The following is a 13,986-nucleotide window of genomic DNA, read 5'->3' on the forward strand; positions in this document are numbered from 1 at the left end:
TCTTTCCCTCCTCCACTCCTCTCCTACAACACGCTGTGCTCTGCACCAGTTCACTGCACAAGGGCCTGCCTGCTCTGTGACCTCATGTCTGCTAGAAACCTTAGACAGGAGGTAATAGGCAAATATGCTGTATTCCTTCGCTTCTCTAAACATCCTGTGTGGGTAGAATACATCAGTTCATAGAAATTATAATATTAAAACCTTCAGGAGCTGTCTTCAAGCCTGGAGAGTATGCCAGAATCGATCTGAAATAATCACTTGCAAAGATTTTCAAGGACTAAGAAAATTCTAGAGGAAATGATATCTGTCCAGTTGAGTTTAGTATCCTTATTATTTCTATTCCTGTTGTCTAATTTGGATAGCAGAAGTGGGATGGCTAGGGAGCTGTCCTTAATTATTTCTCACTCGAACTGCTCCACTTTTATCAGTTGTTTTCTTGGTTTGCTCTGGGGTTGAGAGTTGTTGGGCTGCTCTCTGCAGGCCTGCAAGCCCTGTACTTGCCCAGCCCCAAGGATAAAGAAAGAGCCCAGAGTCAGCCACAGAGGCATCGATGGTCTAATAGATGGGGGATCTTACTCATCTGAAGCTCAAAGGTCCTGGAGCGACACCCCAACGTGACAGCAGGTGGAACAGGGAAGCGTCTTCTCTACCAAGGGAAGAGGGAGGCTACCAGTTATAGGGGGGAATTGACGTCAGGTTGGCTCATCGGTTACCAGGGAAACCAGATGGGTATGTCCTGCTCTGGAGGCCCCTTTGATAAACTATCATAGTGGAGATGTTCTGATCTAAAGATTAGAACAGTCACCAGCTGGGGCCTGGGGCAGGTATGTAGGCATTTACTGATTAGGCTCTGTGATTAAGAGGGAAGGTCAGTTATGTGAGTAGGGTGTAGGTGAAGCAAGAACTGGTCGAGCAGGGGATTTGCAAAGATCAAGAGAACAGTCATTTTGGGTGGACCAAGTATTTGAGTACTGAACATTTTTCGAGATTTTCAAGATACTCCCCCTTATTAACACATGGAGAATCTTAGGAAGAAACCATCTCTAAGTGAGCATTTGGCAGAAACCTGGATAATTTTCCAGTTTTTTATAAATCAAATGTATCTGGACTTGAAATCGTGGATAGATTAACTTTGTGCAATTCCAGGGAATAGAAAGATTTTACTGGATTTATAGTTTGGCCAAAGATTTGAGATAAGCAATCACCTCACCAGGAGGCTCTTACATAGCAATTTTGCCACGTCTGAGAGCGGCTGCTATCAAAAAGCTACTGTGTGCCGGGGGTCATGGCTAAGCACTTTGCATGCATCATCTCATTCTGTCTTCCCAAACCCTGAGAGATATAAGGAAACTGAGGTGCAGTCACTTGCCCAAGGTCACAAGGGTATTCTAAGTAGAGCCATGTTTCAAACCGAGGGAGCTCACAGCCCTGGCCCTTCCCACTCCCATCTCACCCCAACAACAGGAGCTCAGCACAGAATGTGTTTTGAATGTGTGTGACGTCACCTAGGACACATATCAGTGTGACCAGGCTTTTAACTAAATAATCAAGGAAGGAAAGAAATATGCAGACAAGGCTTACAATTTTTTTTTTCATAAAGGCTTTGGAGTTCCTGTCTTTTCAGTTGTTCCATTTATTTACTCAGTTGACATATGTAAATGAAATAAATTCCTGAGAGAATATGTTCCTAAGTCCTTGTTAAGGATGTGAATTTTTCAAAGTATTCAGTGTTTGGTAAGCTACAAATGATAATGACTGATTCAAATTTCACATTATCATGGATTGTTCCATTAAAAGTCAACTAGTCTTGCCCTTTTAACATGATGACCTTTAATATAGTAATTTATGAGGTATTCTTTGATAAGTTATGTCTGAGAAGAAAGAGTGAAGCTTGTCATAGCAATAAAAGTGAAGAGTGGCATTTAAAATTCCTGAAGCCACATGTAAAATAGATAACTAATAAGGACCTACTGTACAGCACAGGGAATTCTACTCAGTACTCTGCAATGGCTTGTATGGGAAAAGAATCTAGAAAAAAAGTGGATATATGTATCTGTATAACAGATTCACTTTGCTGTACACCTGAAACTAACACATTGTAAATCAGTTATACCCCAATAAAAATTAAATAAATAAAATAGATTCCTGAAGCGTAAAATCCTATATCCTGATGATCTCCTTTCCTGATCAATTTCAGAAGCAGAAATGGTGCTAATAAAAATGGTAACTGGTGCAGTGTACCTTGGCTGCACATTTTTCATCATGTGCAGTATATAGAAGCAGCCCTACAAGCAGCTAGGCATTAAAATTGAGTGATTGTGTGGCCAGCAGATATCTTAACCTGTAACTGAAGATCTGGATTTAAAATATTGTAAGACATGATAAAACGTGTATTTTTCCCTTCTGCTAATAAACCAGCGGTCCCCAACCTTTTTGGCACCAGGGACCGGTTTCCTGGAAGACAGTTTTTCCACGGACTTGGGGGCGGGGTGGGGGATGGTTCAGGCGGTAATGGGGAGCGGCAGGTGAAGCTGCGCTGGCTCGCCCGCTGCTCACCTCCTGCTGTGTGGCCCTGTTCCTAACAGGCCGCTGACCGCCACCGGTCCGCAGCCCAGGGGTTGGGGACCCCTGTGCTAAACAGTCTGTTACTTTACAGACATGCTCATGTAACCACTCTATGTCCGTGTATCTGGACCTCACTCATTCGAGTGTGTTGCTTGGCCTTTTTTAGAATACTCAGGAAACACAGAATCACAGAACTGTGAACACAAATTATGAGCAAAGAATCATAGGCACCTGACCGACTTCTGCATCAGTTAGTGAGTTTGTGGATCACTCAGACTGTCTGCATCTCTGATACTAAAGGACATTTCTGAGCCCTGAAAAGCTGCATACCAGTTTCTCTGGGGTACATCCTATCAGTCCCTCAGTGGTGATTCAACAGTCTGCATGTTTCTTAAGTGTCTAGTTTTGCATTTAAAGGCTACATTCTAGATCTTATGGGGAATATAAATCAATGTGGTTTATCAAGGCACTGATAAGGGGAATATTACAATAGGGAGAGACAGGCAGTGGGTGACTTGAATCATAGAAGTGAATTAAAGGTCTCGTTTAAATTGTATTCTTCGCAGAGAAATGCAAGAACTTGTATTTAATGGCAAAATAATAAGGAGTTGCAAAAGTTATGAAGATGAATGTTCAGATCTCTGGTTTAATGCCGACTTTGCTGGAGGGAAGTACCACCTTGGCAGACAGCAAACAAGCTCTCAGTGGCAACAGGGTTACAAAGGGTATAGACATGAAATATTGCCCCTTGAAACCCACTGGTAATTTTTTATGCAGAGACTCGGGCCAAGTTATAGCCTGAAGAAAGTGGGCTTCCTATTGCGGTCTTGAGCCATGTCCACGGGATCTGGCCTTTTCCTCGGTAAGAGGGAGGTTTGCACGTGAGCCAAGAGGAAAGCAGAGGACTCTTACCTCCAGGCAGATAACTGTGTCTCAGCGAGCTGCAGTTGCGATGTCTAATGGGGTTTCCTGTTGGACTCTGCTACCTGCCAGCACTGGAAACAAGCAGGCACTGAGAGCTGGCAGCATATTTCAAGAGTGACAGGGGCTGGAGTCCATGTGTTCTTCATGGAACTTGGCGTGTATGTGCCTCCCAGCCCCACTGTAAGATCCAAATGAGGAGGAATTGTTTCACATTCTCCATTTTGAGAATTTTCTTACTTGATGCCCAAGTTGCAGAGATCAGAAGCCCATGAACTGTTTTATACAGAATTGTCATAGTTCACTCCAGAGGGTCCTGGGTTTCAATTCTCTTTTGCTTTCGCTCTCCCTTCCTCCTTGTAATCTCTCCTCTATCTGTCAAGAGTCAACTCAGAACTGCCTTGCTTTGAAGCCTTCCCCAGTCATACCTTTCCTTCTTGTGTGACGCCAACCTCTTTTTTTTTTAACCACTCTTAGGGGCCCATATGTGGACCTGTAACTACATGTTGACCCTCCTGTCTGTTTCCGCCCTCCAGGACACAGGCCCTGCTCCAACACACTGTCATCCCCAGCATCTCACAAACCCTCCACATATGTCTGCTGAGTGATGGGCAAACAAAGGCTAGGACACCATGTGCTGAGGGTGTGAGGAAGGGCCAGTCCAGGGGGGCTCAAGGAAGGAGTTTTGAGGGAAGTCAGGTCGATTTGGGTCTTGAAGGATTCGGAGGAGGACAGCATTACAGGTCAGGAAAGTGGTCACACTTGTGTGATAGTGGTGACATTGAGTCCTTTTATGTGGCAAAGGGAGCATTTGTGAGGGGTCAGATTGAAGATGTGCATGCGCTTAGGCTGTGCCAAGCTGTAAATGCCAGACTGAGGAACTTGGGGCTTTACCCTGCAGCAAGCATTAAGTCACTCGTGTGCAGCAGCGGGGTTGCATAAACCATTATTTTCTAGAGATTAGAAATATATATTTTTTACATTACATGTAATATCATACATTATATTTAATGTCAGTTTTCTATATCCATTCATGCACTGATGGACACAGGTTGCTTCCACGTCTTAGCTAGTGTAAATAACGCTGTAGTGAACATGGGTATGTAGCTGTCTTTTCAACTTAGTGTTTTTATTTCCTTCAGGGCGATACCCAGAAGTGGAATTGCTGGATGATATAGTAGTTCCGTTTTTAATTTTTTGAGGAATTTCCATACTGTTTTCCATAGTGGCGGCACCAATTTACATTCCCACCAACTGTCTACAAGGGGTTCCCTTTTCTCCACAGCCTTGCCTACACTCATTTGATTTTTTTTTTTTAAATATGCATCAGCCATTTTATAAATTTATTTATTTAATTTTTGGCTGTGTTGGGTCTTCGTTTCTGTGCGAGGGCTTTCTCTAGTTGCAGCGAGCGGGGGCCGCTCTTCATCGCGGTGCGCGGGGCTCTCACTATCGTGGCCTCTTGTTGCGGAGCACAGGCTCCAGATGCGCAGGCTCAGTAGTTGTGGCTCAGGGGCCCAGTTGCTCCGCGGCAAGTGGGATCTTCCCAGACCAGGGCTCGAACCCGTGTCCCCTGCATCGGCAGGCAGATTCTCAACCACTGCGCCACCAGGGAAGCCCCATTTGTTGGCTTTTTGATGATAGCCATTCTAATAGGTGTGAGGTGATATAGTGATTTTGATTTGCATTTCCCTGATGATTAGCGATGTTGAGCATCTTTTCATGTAGTTCCTATTGGCCATCTGTATATCTTCTTTGGAAAAAATGTCTATTCAGGTCACCTGCCCGATTTTTAATCAGAAACTGTGTTTTTTTGCTGTTGGAATTGTATGAGATCTTGAGAAGCAATTTGAGATGTTAAGGATTAGAGGTGTAAGACCCCCTCAGGGATGGCCTAAATAGGGCCTTTTCTGATGATCCTGGGAGGGAAGACACCGAACGGTCCCACCATTCTGCTCGTGATTACAAAGTGGCGAACAGGTAGGCTCCCGTTCTTCCCAGGCCAGCGATCAGGGTGGAGTTTAGCGCTCCACCTTTTCACCGGTTTCAGCCCGGGTGAGGAGTGACTTAGCTGATCAGTGTTGTCTTAGTCTGTTCGAGCTGCCATAACAAAATACCATAGACGGGGTGGCTTACAAACAAGACATTTATTTCGCACCGTTGTGGAGGCTGGAAAGTCCAAGATCAAGCCTTGGGCAGTTTCATTGTCTGGTGAGCATCCGCTTCCTGGTTCATCGATGGCCACTCGCATAGCAGAAGGGCAGGCTCTGTGAGGTCTCTTTTATAATGGCATCAATCCCAACCACCTCCTGATGGCCTCACCTTTTAAAACCATCACATTGGGGGTGAGGATTTCAACATATGTATTTCAGGGGGACCCAAACATGTGGTCTGGCCAAGACTGACATTTCTGTGGCCACGTTTTCTTGAGGAAGGGTGACTGCATGGAGACCACCCAGGCCACTGGGTGCCCACTCACTTGCAGCCTGTCCCCAGGTAGCATGGCCCTTTGTTCTTCTCATGTCTGTGGAGCGGGGGAGACTAGGCAGGCCCATGGATTTCTGTTCCCCTCTGTTCCAGCTTTCTCACCTGCGTCGGGCCACCCGTCATTGGGAGAGACGCTTTCAGTCTGGGAGAAGTGGCAGATGGGGTTGATAAGAAGACAGAGCCTCCTTGGGCCTCAGGCATAGGCAGGCCCCCCTGGGTAACAAGGAGTCCTGTGTTGAAGAGAATAAAACCTTTACTAACATCAACTGGTTTTAACCCCAAGAGAAGGAGCTTAAGATGAGCACCACCACCCCTAGATGGCTTTTAAACCTGTCTCCAGAGGTGAACAAATCCTCATGTATATGACTGATAAAGTCAGTGTCTCATGTTGCTATTTTGTGTTCTTACTTGCAACTCCAGGCCCTACAGAATTAGTAAAAAGCAAGTGTCACCAAGTCTTGTGGGACATACCGTTCCCTCACAGATTTCAGTTTTTACTGAGCAAAGTGGATTATGCCTCCCGCACTGCACAATCCACCACCCTGTAAGGCATCATGAAAATCTCATTTAGTCCATTTAGGATTTAGTCTGGGGGTTTTGATCAGGTGGAAAAAGGCATTAGGAATTCTCACTGTGGAGCGAAAAACAACTTACAGAGCATAAAGTAAGAATCTTAACCTAATTGGGAAAAACAAAAAGCATGAAGCCAGCAGAGTTATATTTTCATCACACGGCTCCGGCACTGGGCTGGATGTGTGACTAGGACTTCTCATCACGAAAATGGGACAGAGCATCGCCTGTCTCATTGTTGTCCCTAGCTCAGCACGCTTTCTGCACCTTCCACCTCCAAGTGCGTGCCGTGTGTCAGCAAGGTCAGCTTCACTTGGGAGCTTGTTAGAACTGCAGGCTCCTGGGTCCCACCCCAAGCTGGGTCAGGGCCCATGTCCCCAGGCGATTTCATAACACACGTTAATGTGGAGAAGCTCACCTACAGCGCTTCACAAAATTAAACCTACGTCAGAATCCCCTGGAGGGCTTCTTAAAATGTAGATTCCTGGGGCTCCCCCTCCAAGATTTGAGTTCGGTAGATCTGGTTGAAGGCATAGGGGTGGCGATGCTGCTGATCAGCGGTCCGATTTGTCGCTCTTTTGCTTTCCCCTGAATGAGAAGCTCAGGCCCAGGCCACACGGCACATGGTAAGTGGGAAAATAGCCTAGAGCAGCCCCAAACTGCATACACGAGCGAAGCTTGCATTGGACCAGGCCAGTAAGCGGGCATGCCTCCACAGTGGCCCAGTGCAGCCAGGGACAGTCATCTCTAGGACCCGGGGCTGGGCACAGTCCACTGTCCTGGCTGTTGTCCTGCAGGCTGGTATGAGACCCCCTCCCAGTAGAGCCCCATCTGGAGCTTGTGGGCTCCAGTCCTGATTTGAAACTTAATCAGAGCGACTTCAGGCACCTCCTTGTGCTTTGACTCAAGGTCAAGACCACTCTCCCTTTCCCTGTCTCCACCCAGGGTCTAGCGACTTACCCTTGAAGGACTCCAACCAGAAAAGCCCCCAATAGGGCCCCTTTGCCTTCTGGAGAGTGCTAATTACAATAAGTCTTTCTGATGGAGGCTCCCTGGTTGAGGCCAAGATGTACATACCCACCCTTTAGAGGAGGCTTCTCTGAAGACCACAGTATGACTTTGTAGAATTTCTGTAGCTGTAAATAAGAAAAAAATGTTAATTCTCACATCAGGGATGTCACTATCTAATTAACCTTCTTTAGATCCTTTAATTATTTCAGTTCTTATTAGAGCCTTTGCTTTCCTTCAGTCCTAAAATTTGCAACCTATAAAATCTCAGGCTACAAGACATTGTTTCTCAGTGAATATGGTTTCCAGGCTTAAAATTTTACCACTGGTAATGATAACCAGTAAAAAGGCATGTAGATGGTAAATATTATGTTTAAAGGCTATGCGTGTTATTTATATTAAAGATAAATGTGTACAGTAAAATAAACACTGTCCCTTGAGCCACGAAGTAACCTTTCACTACACTGGTCCCACATTTCATCCGTATTTAATTATGTAAGCAATGGTAGGCGCAAAGTGTTGCGGTCAAAGAGATTGTGATGCCAAAAACTTGGCCTCTGTGCACCCGTGCCGAATCAAATCTCAGAGACAGAGTTTTGACTGAAGTAGAAAAGAATAGCTTTATTGCTTTGCCAGGCAAAGGGGGACACAGCAGGCTCCTGCCCTCAAAACTGTGTGTCCCAACCCAGGGGGATTTGGTGAGGAGTTTTGTAGCAGTGTTTCAGGGGTGTGTGCAGGGCCTGCATTGCTTTAATCTGGCCTCAGGTGGTCTCCTGATGAGCTTCTCTGGTTCTCAGGATTCTCAAACTGCAGCCTTCTCTCTGGAGTGAAGAATGCTTCATCAAGTAGTTAACATTTTCCATTTGTTGGGGGTTTTAGTTCTGCAGAAGAGCTCAAAGATATTGTTAGGTGTATCCCTTGAGGCAGAACCAGGACCTGCCCCAAGGCTGCACTGTTGTTTCTTGACTGCTCCTCCCTTGTCTCTGCATCGCCTCCCTTCCCTAATTAGCAAATGTTTGAACCTGCCCTTTAGAACTCTGGGAGGGTCGTGGAGGCTGAAGCCTATTCCCTACAAACAAGAAATGGGGGACACAGAAGGGCTTCCATGCCCAGGAGCCCCACAGGGTCCTGCTCAGCTTCAGTTGGTGGCGATCCACTTTACCAGGTTTGGTAAAGATCTCCTTTTGAAAAGTGGGCCTATTCAACCTGATTTGAATCGGCACACTTTATAGAAGAAAAGAGCAAGACATATTCAGGATCTAGAAAATTGTGCTTGGCGAGCTCAGTTTCCCGGAGATTTCCTGGAACAGCAGTCAAAGGGTAATGCAGAGGAGTGTACTTGGCCTCCATAATGCTGCCCTGTGAAACCGAGGACACATTCTGTATCAGGAAGGCAAAAGCTGAGCAGAATGTGTTAACAGCTTGGAGCCTTGGTCTTCATGGTCATCCTTCACACATCATTCATTCAGTTTCCTTTAAGAAAGGTATATTAATTAGAAGCACTTTTTTTTTTTAATTTTTATTTTATATTAGCGTAGAGTTGATTCACAATGTTGTGTTAGTTTCAGGTGTACAGCAAAATCATTCAGTTATACATATACATGTATCTATTTTTCAAATTACTTTCCCATTTAGGTTGTTACAGAGTATTGAGCAGAGTTCCCTGTGCTATACGTTTGGTCTTTGTTGGCTGTCTATTTTAAATGTAGCATTGTGTACGTGTCAGTCCCAAACTCCCAGTCTGTCCCTCCCTCCCCCGCTTCCCCCCAACTGTAAATTCGTTCTCTACGTCTGTGAGTCTGTTTCTGTTTTGTAAATAAGTTCGTTTGCATCATTTTTTTTTAGATTCTGCATATAAGTGATATCATATGATACTTGTCCTTCCCTGAGAAGCATTTTATATATAATAAGAACCAGAAAAATACAGTTCAAACTAGCTTAAAAACTAAAGGGTACTTAATTGGCTCATGTTACCAAAAAAATCCAGAGGCATAACCAAGTTCAGGCATGGTTTGACCAAGAAGTTAAAACCTGGTTTCTTTTTCTCCCTGTTGCAAGATGGTTGCTAGAAGCTCGAGGCTATACAATGCCCCTTCCATTTTCTTGATGAAAGCAGGGTTCTCTGTTCCAGAGCTCTTAGCAAAAATCCTGGGGTTAATGACACCGCTTGAGCAGCTTGGCTACGCTGATGACCATAAACCAGGGAAGCAATACACCGAGTGACATGAGCCTGGATTCAGAGCCCAGCCCTGAATCAGCCCACGTACCAGGGAGAATAGGATGTTCTGGCTTAAACCACTGACACACCTGGTAGCAGTGGAGGTGGGCTCAATCCCCAGCAGGCTTTTCCATTGCCCCAGACTTGGTCATAACACGTAGAACTAAGGGGGTTGGAGAGTGTTCCCTGGGAAAAGAAGTGTGCCCGTGCACCAGGGAAAGGAGGAGTCTCCAAATGTCCTTTGTCCATGACCTGAGGATGGGAATGATTTAGAGGCAAGTGTGTCTGTAGAAGGAAGCTGGTGAATAGATGTGGGCTAAACTAGGACTCTTTAGCTTTTGGCTGGTGAGTCTCAAGAGTAACTTTGATTAGTATCTTTGTTTGTAAGACCAGGCTGACTAATTCCTTGAGAATCCGTTGAGGTGAGGTTTCGTTACCAAGGGTGGCTTGATGATGGTTTCAGGTGAGAATAGTTTCTCACCAACACTAAAGGTAGTGAGAAATATTACATTTGTATCTTCAAGTAATTACTATGTATACGTCCACGGTTCTGTATGAAAATTATAGTGAAACTTAGGGAGAAAGTGTGTTCTGATAAATAGGAAATGTGTGATCTAAAAATATTTTTCCATGTGTTTTTCTAATCAGGGAATATATATATTTGTAAAGTAAGTAGTAATAATTCTAAGAATACAGATGCACTTTGGGCAAAGAATTAAGTAACTTTGTGGGGGTTTTGTTGTTGTTTCTTATTTATTTTTGGCTGCATTGGGTCTTCGTTGCTGCACGCAGGCTTTCTCTAGTTGCGGCAAGCATTTATTTTTGGCTGCGTTGGGTCTTTGTTGCTGCACGGGGGCTTTCTCTAGTTGCGGCGAGTGGGGGCTACTCTCCGTTGCGGTGCGCGGGCTTCTCATTGCGGCGGCTTCTCTTGTTGCGGAGCACGGGCTCTAGGCACGTGCGCTTCAGTAGTTGTGGCACGTGGGCTTCAGTAGTTGTGGCTCACGGGCTCTAGAGCGCAGGCTCAGTAGTTGTGGCGCACGGGCTTAGTTGCTCCGCGGCATGTGGGATCTTCCCAGACCAGGGCTCGAACCCGTGTCCCCTGCATTGGCAGGCGGATTCTTAACCACTGCACCACCAGGGAAGCCCCCTAAGTAACTTTGTTTTGACTGTTATGAAATAGAACTAATAGTGAAGCCCCAAGTACACATAGCTTAAGAAATGCAAAATGAAGCCTGGTACTTCGTTCTTAATTCAGATCTTACGCATTTGGCCATGAATGAATAATTCTTAGTGGACATTTGTGACGCTTGGTGGACTTTTGTGACAGTGTGCCAGATGCATGATTCTTCAGCCTTTGATGATTCTCTTTCAACCTTAAGAGTTACTTCAGATGTTTATTATTATTATTCTCTTCCGCTTGTCAACCTGAGAGTCTGCCTAATGAAAAGAGCTGCTGAGCCTTTTGCATGTAAATCCTGACAAAAGCTGCTACAGCCCAGCCCAGGGCCACAGAAACTGAATGCATACCAAAGATGGGTTGGACTTACAAAACAATTCACAGACTGAGTAATCATGTAATTCACGCGTTGTTTTTCTGATGATTTTTTTCAGAACCGAATGGAGGAAAGCAAAGCACTCTTTAGAACAATTATCACGTATCCCTGGTTCCAGAACTCCTCAGTTATTCTGTTCTTAAACAAGAAAGACCTTCTAGAGGAGAAAATTATGTATTCCCACCTAGTTGATTACTTCCCAGAATATGATGGTAAGTCAGCACTCTTCCGCCCGCCCAGTAGCTAGGGACACATTCCACCCGCCTCCCGAGACCAGTGCCTGAGCCAGCACACGACAGTGCTCCCTCACTGCCTTTGCCCTCCGAAGCCTGCACGTTGTGATTGATGGAGTACGAATTCTTGTTTGTTCTGTCTTTTAACGACGACCTGAAATGTTTCATACCCCGACAATGCTGAAAGTTATAGTTATTTCAAAGCACATAAGAAGTTGTTTTCTTTTGCTGTTCAAAGGAGGGAACAATCCCCTAGTTTTGACTAATTGTATGTCAACCATTATAGTTCCCTCTTGATTTCCCTTTCGTTTGGTTAACAGTCTGCCTCTGCCTCTCTCTAGAGAGAAAACAGAACACTGTGGTCAAGAGCCCATGGTCTGAAGTCGATCTACCCAGATTCAAATCCCAGTTCTGATATTTCCTATTTGTAGAACCGTGATCAAGTCATTTAGTTGCTCTGGGCTTTAGGACCAAACTTATGTTTTATAGACTATAATAGATAACATACTGTGACATTTTAGCATGATGCCTGACACATGGTGAATATTTAGCAAATATTTACTTTTGGGGGGGCTTCATGACCCCATGAAGCCCCATCATCCTAAGGGATGGCACCCATCCTTTAAGCTCTTCCTGTAGCACTTAGGGTCTGAAGCACCCACTTCATTGCTCATATGTATGCACTTCGCATTATTTTCTTCCTCCTTATAAACAAATCTTGCCTCCTCAACTAGACTGTGAAATCCTGGATGACAACCAACCCCTTCCGAGAAATACTTGTTGACAGATTGGTAACAAAATGCATCCACACCCAGCCACTCTGAAACAGGTGAAAGAGTCACAGCCACTGCCCTGTAAGAACTACGTGCACGGTCCACACCCATCTCCCCCCATACATGCTCAAGTCTAGGTTAGGAGTGGCTAACTACGGCCTGCCGCCTCTTTTTATAAATCAAGTTTTATTGAAACAGCCATTCATTTATATACTGTCTGACCACTTTTATGCTACAACAGCAGAACTGAGTAGTTGTGACAGAGCTCAAGTGGCCCACAAAGCCGAAAATATTTCCTCTCTGGTCCTTTAACAGAGAAGTTTGCCAAACCCAGATCTAGATGAACAGCAGGTAAGAGGACAAGCTTTGAATGTCACAGAGAACCAGCAATGCCACTTACCAGCTATGGTGCCTCGGACAAGTTTATTCAACCACTGAGTTTCTTCATGAGTAAAAGAGAATTGAATGGAATCACATATGTAAGTTACTTAGCACAGTGCCTGGCACAGAGAAGAGCACAAACCCAAAAGTACCTATTATAGAGGTGCAACAGTAAGAGAACGGGGCTGTTTTTTTAAAGTACATTATCAGCAAAGGGTATCTGGCATGGATGTCAGCTCAGCAGTGTTTTTGTTCTGCAGACTCCCTCAGAATGGTAATTGCTTCAAAACTAATATTCAGTTTGGCCTCATAGCTTTCTACGAAGACACAGACACATCGAGGATGGAGTTTTATTCATCTTTTCGTCACACATGCGTTTGGTATGGTGCTGCTCTTGGAAGGGGAACGTTACATGTTTAATGAAGTTCCCTTCTCAGATACATGTAAGACTCTGAGTGTTGCTGACTCTACCATGTGGGGATGTTGTCAGGTATTAGAGATAGTACTGTTTTTGGTAGCCGTGTGTTCCCATCCTCTGTCCAAGTACATTTTCCTTTGTGCTTTGAGGTTCCTTTAAAACGATACTTGCCCAGCCTAGACGGTGTATTTATTCTCTTTTCCTCCTTTTACTTTGCCACTCTTCTGCCACCACATCACAAGCGCCAGAGCCTGGAGTCCTCAGTGCTCCTGAGGAAGCTGTGGAAGGAAGTAACTTTGTGTTAGTTCTCTCCCACGGCAACAGGCTGGCTCCTTAAACACGAAATCTGCCCGAATAACGTGGGTATGAAGATTCTGGCTTACACCGAAACACGCCTACTTGCCTCACACACCTGGAAGGAGAGGCTCTTTGTAGTTTTTCTCAGAACTTGGTGAGAATCCACGGATGGGAAATGACCCCCACCTCCCGACGCAGCACCTGCCTCCAGGCCAGCATGTTTTCGTGATGTGCTTGCACACGGGAGGACAGAGGCAGCACAGCCCTACAGAGCAGACCCACCAAGGCTCACGGTGCATGAGGCGGCAGCACGCACAGCACAGCACAGCACAGCACAGCACAGCACAGCACACCGGGATTAGTTTCCTGCAGTACGACACGTGTTAGGAGTACTGTTCTCCCCTCTCTGTGCGGGGTCTTCCTAATCTCTTTACACATCTCCTTTGGCCAATAATTTCCCCAGATATCCCATCACTATGAGTGTGAGCATCTTCCTTCTAACATGTGCCCATTGTGAATATCTTTTCTTTTCTTTTTTTTTTTTTTTTTTTTTTTTTTTTTT

General features: G+C 45.1%; 1 protein-coding gene across 1 annotated transcript in view; it reads left to right on the forward strand.

The window, feature by feature from the left end:
- GNAQ (G protein subunit alpha q) overlaps positions 1-13,986 on the forward strand; it is a 292,811-nt gene that overhangs the window by 274,105 nt on the left and 4,720 nt on the right. The window contains exon 6 of the mRNA XM_007459886.1: positions 11,381-11,534. Coding sequence (XP_007459948.1) covers positions 11,381-11,534 — 154 coding nt within the window. The remainder of the gene's footprint in view (positions 1-11,380; positions 11,535-13,986) is intronic.

Source organism: Lipotes vexillifer, unplaced genomic scaffold (assembly GCF_000442215.2).
Source record: "Lipotes vexillifer unplaced genomic scaffold, Lipotes_vexillifer_v1.1 scaffold1429, whole genome shotgun sequence".
Lineage (NCBI taxonomy): Eukaryota > Metazoa > Chordata > Mammalia > Artiodactyla > Lipotidae > Lipotes > Lipotes vexillifer.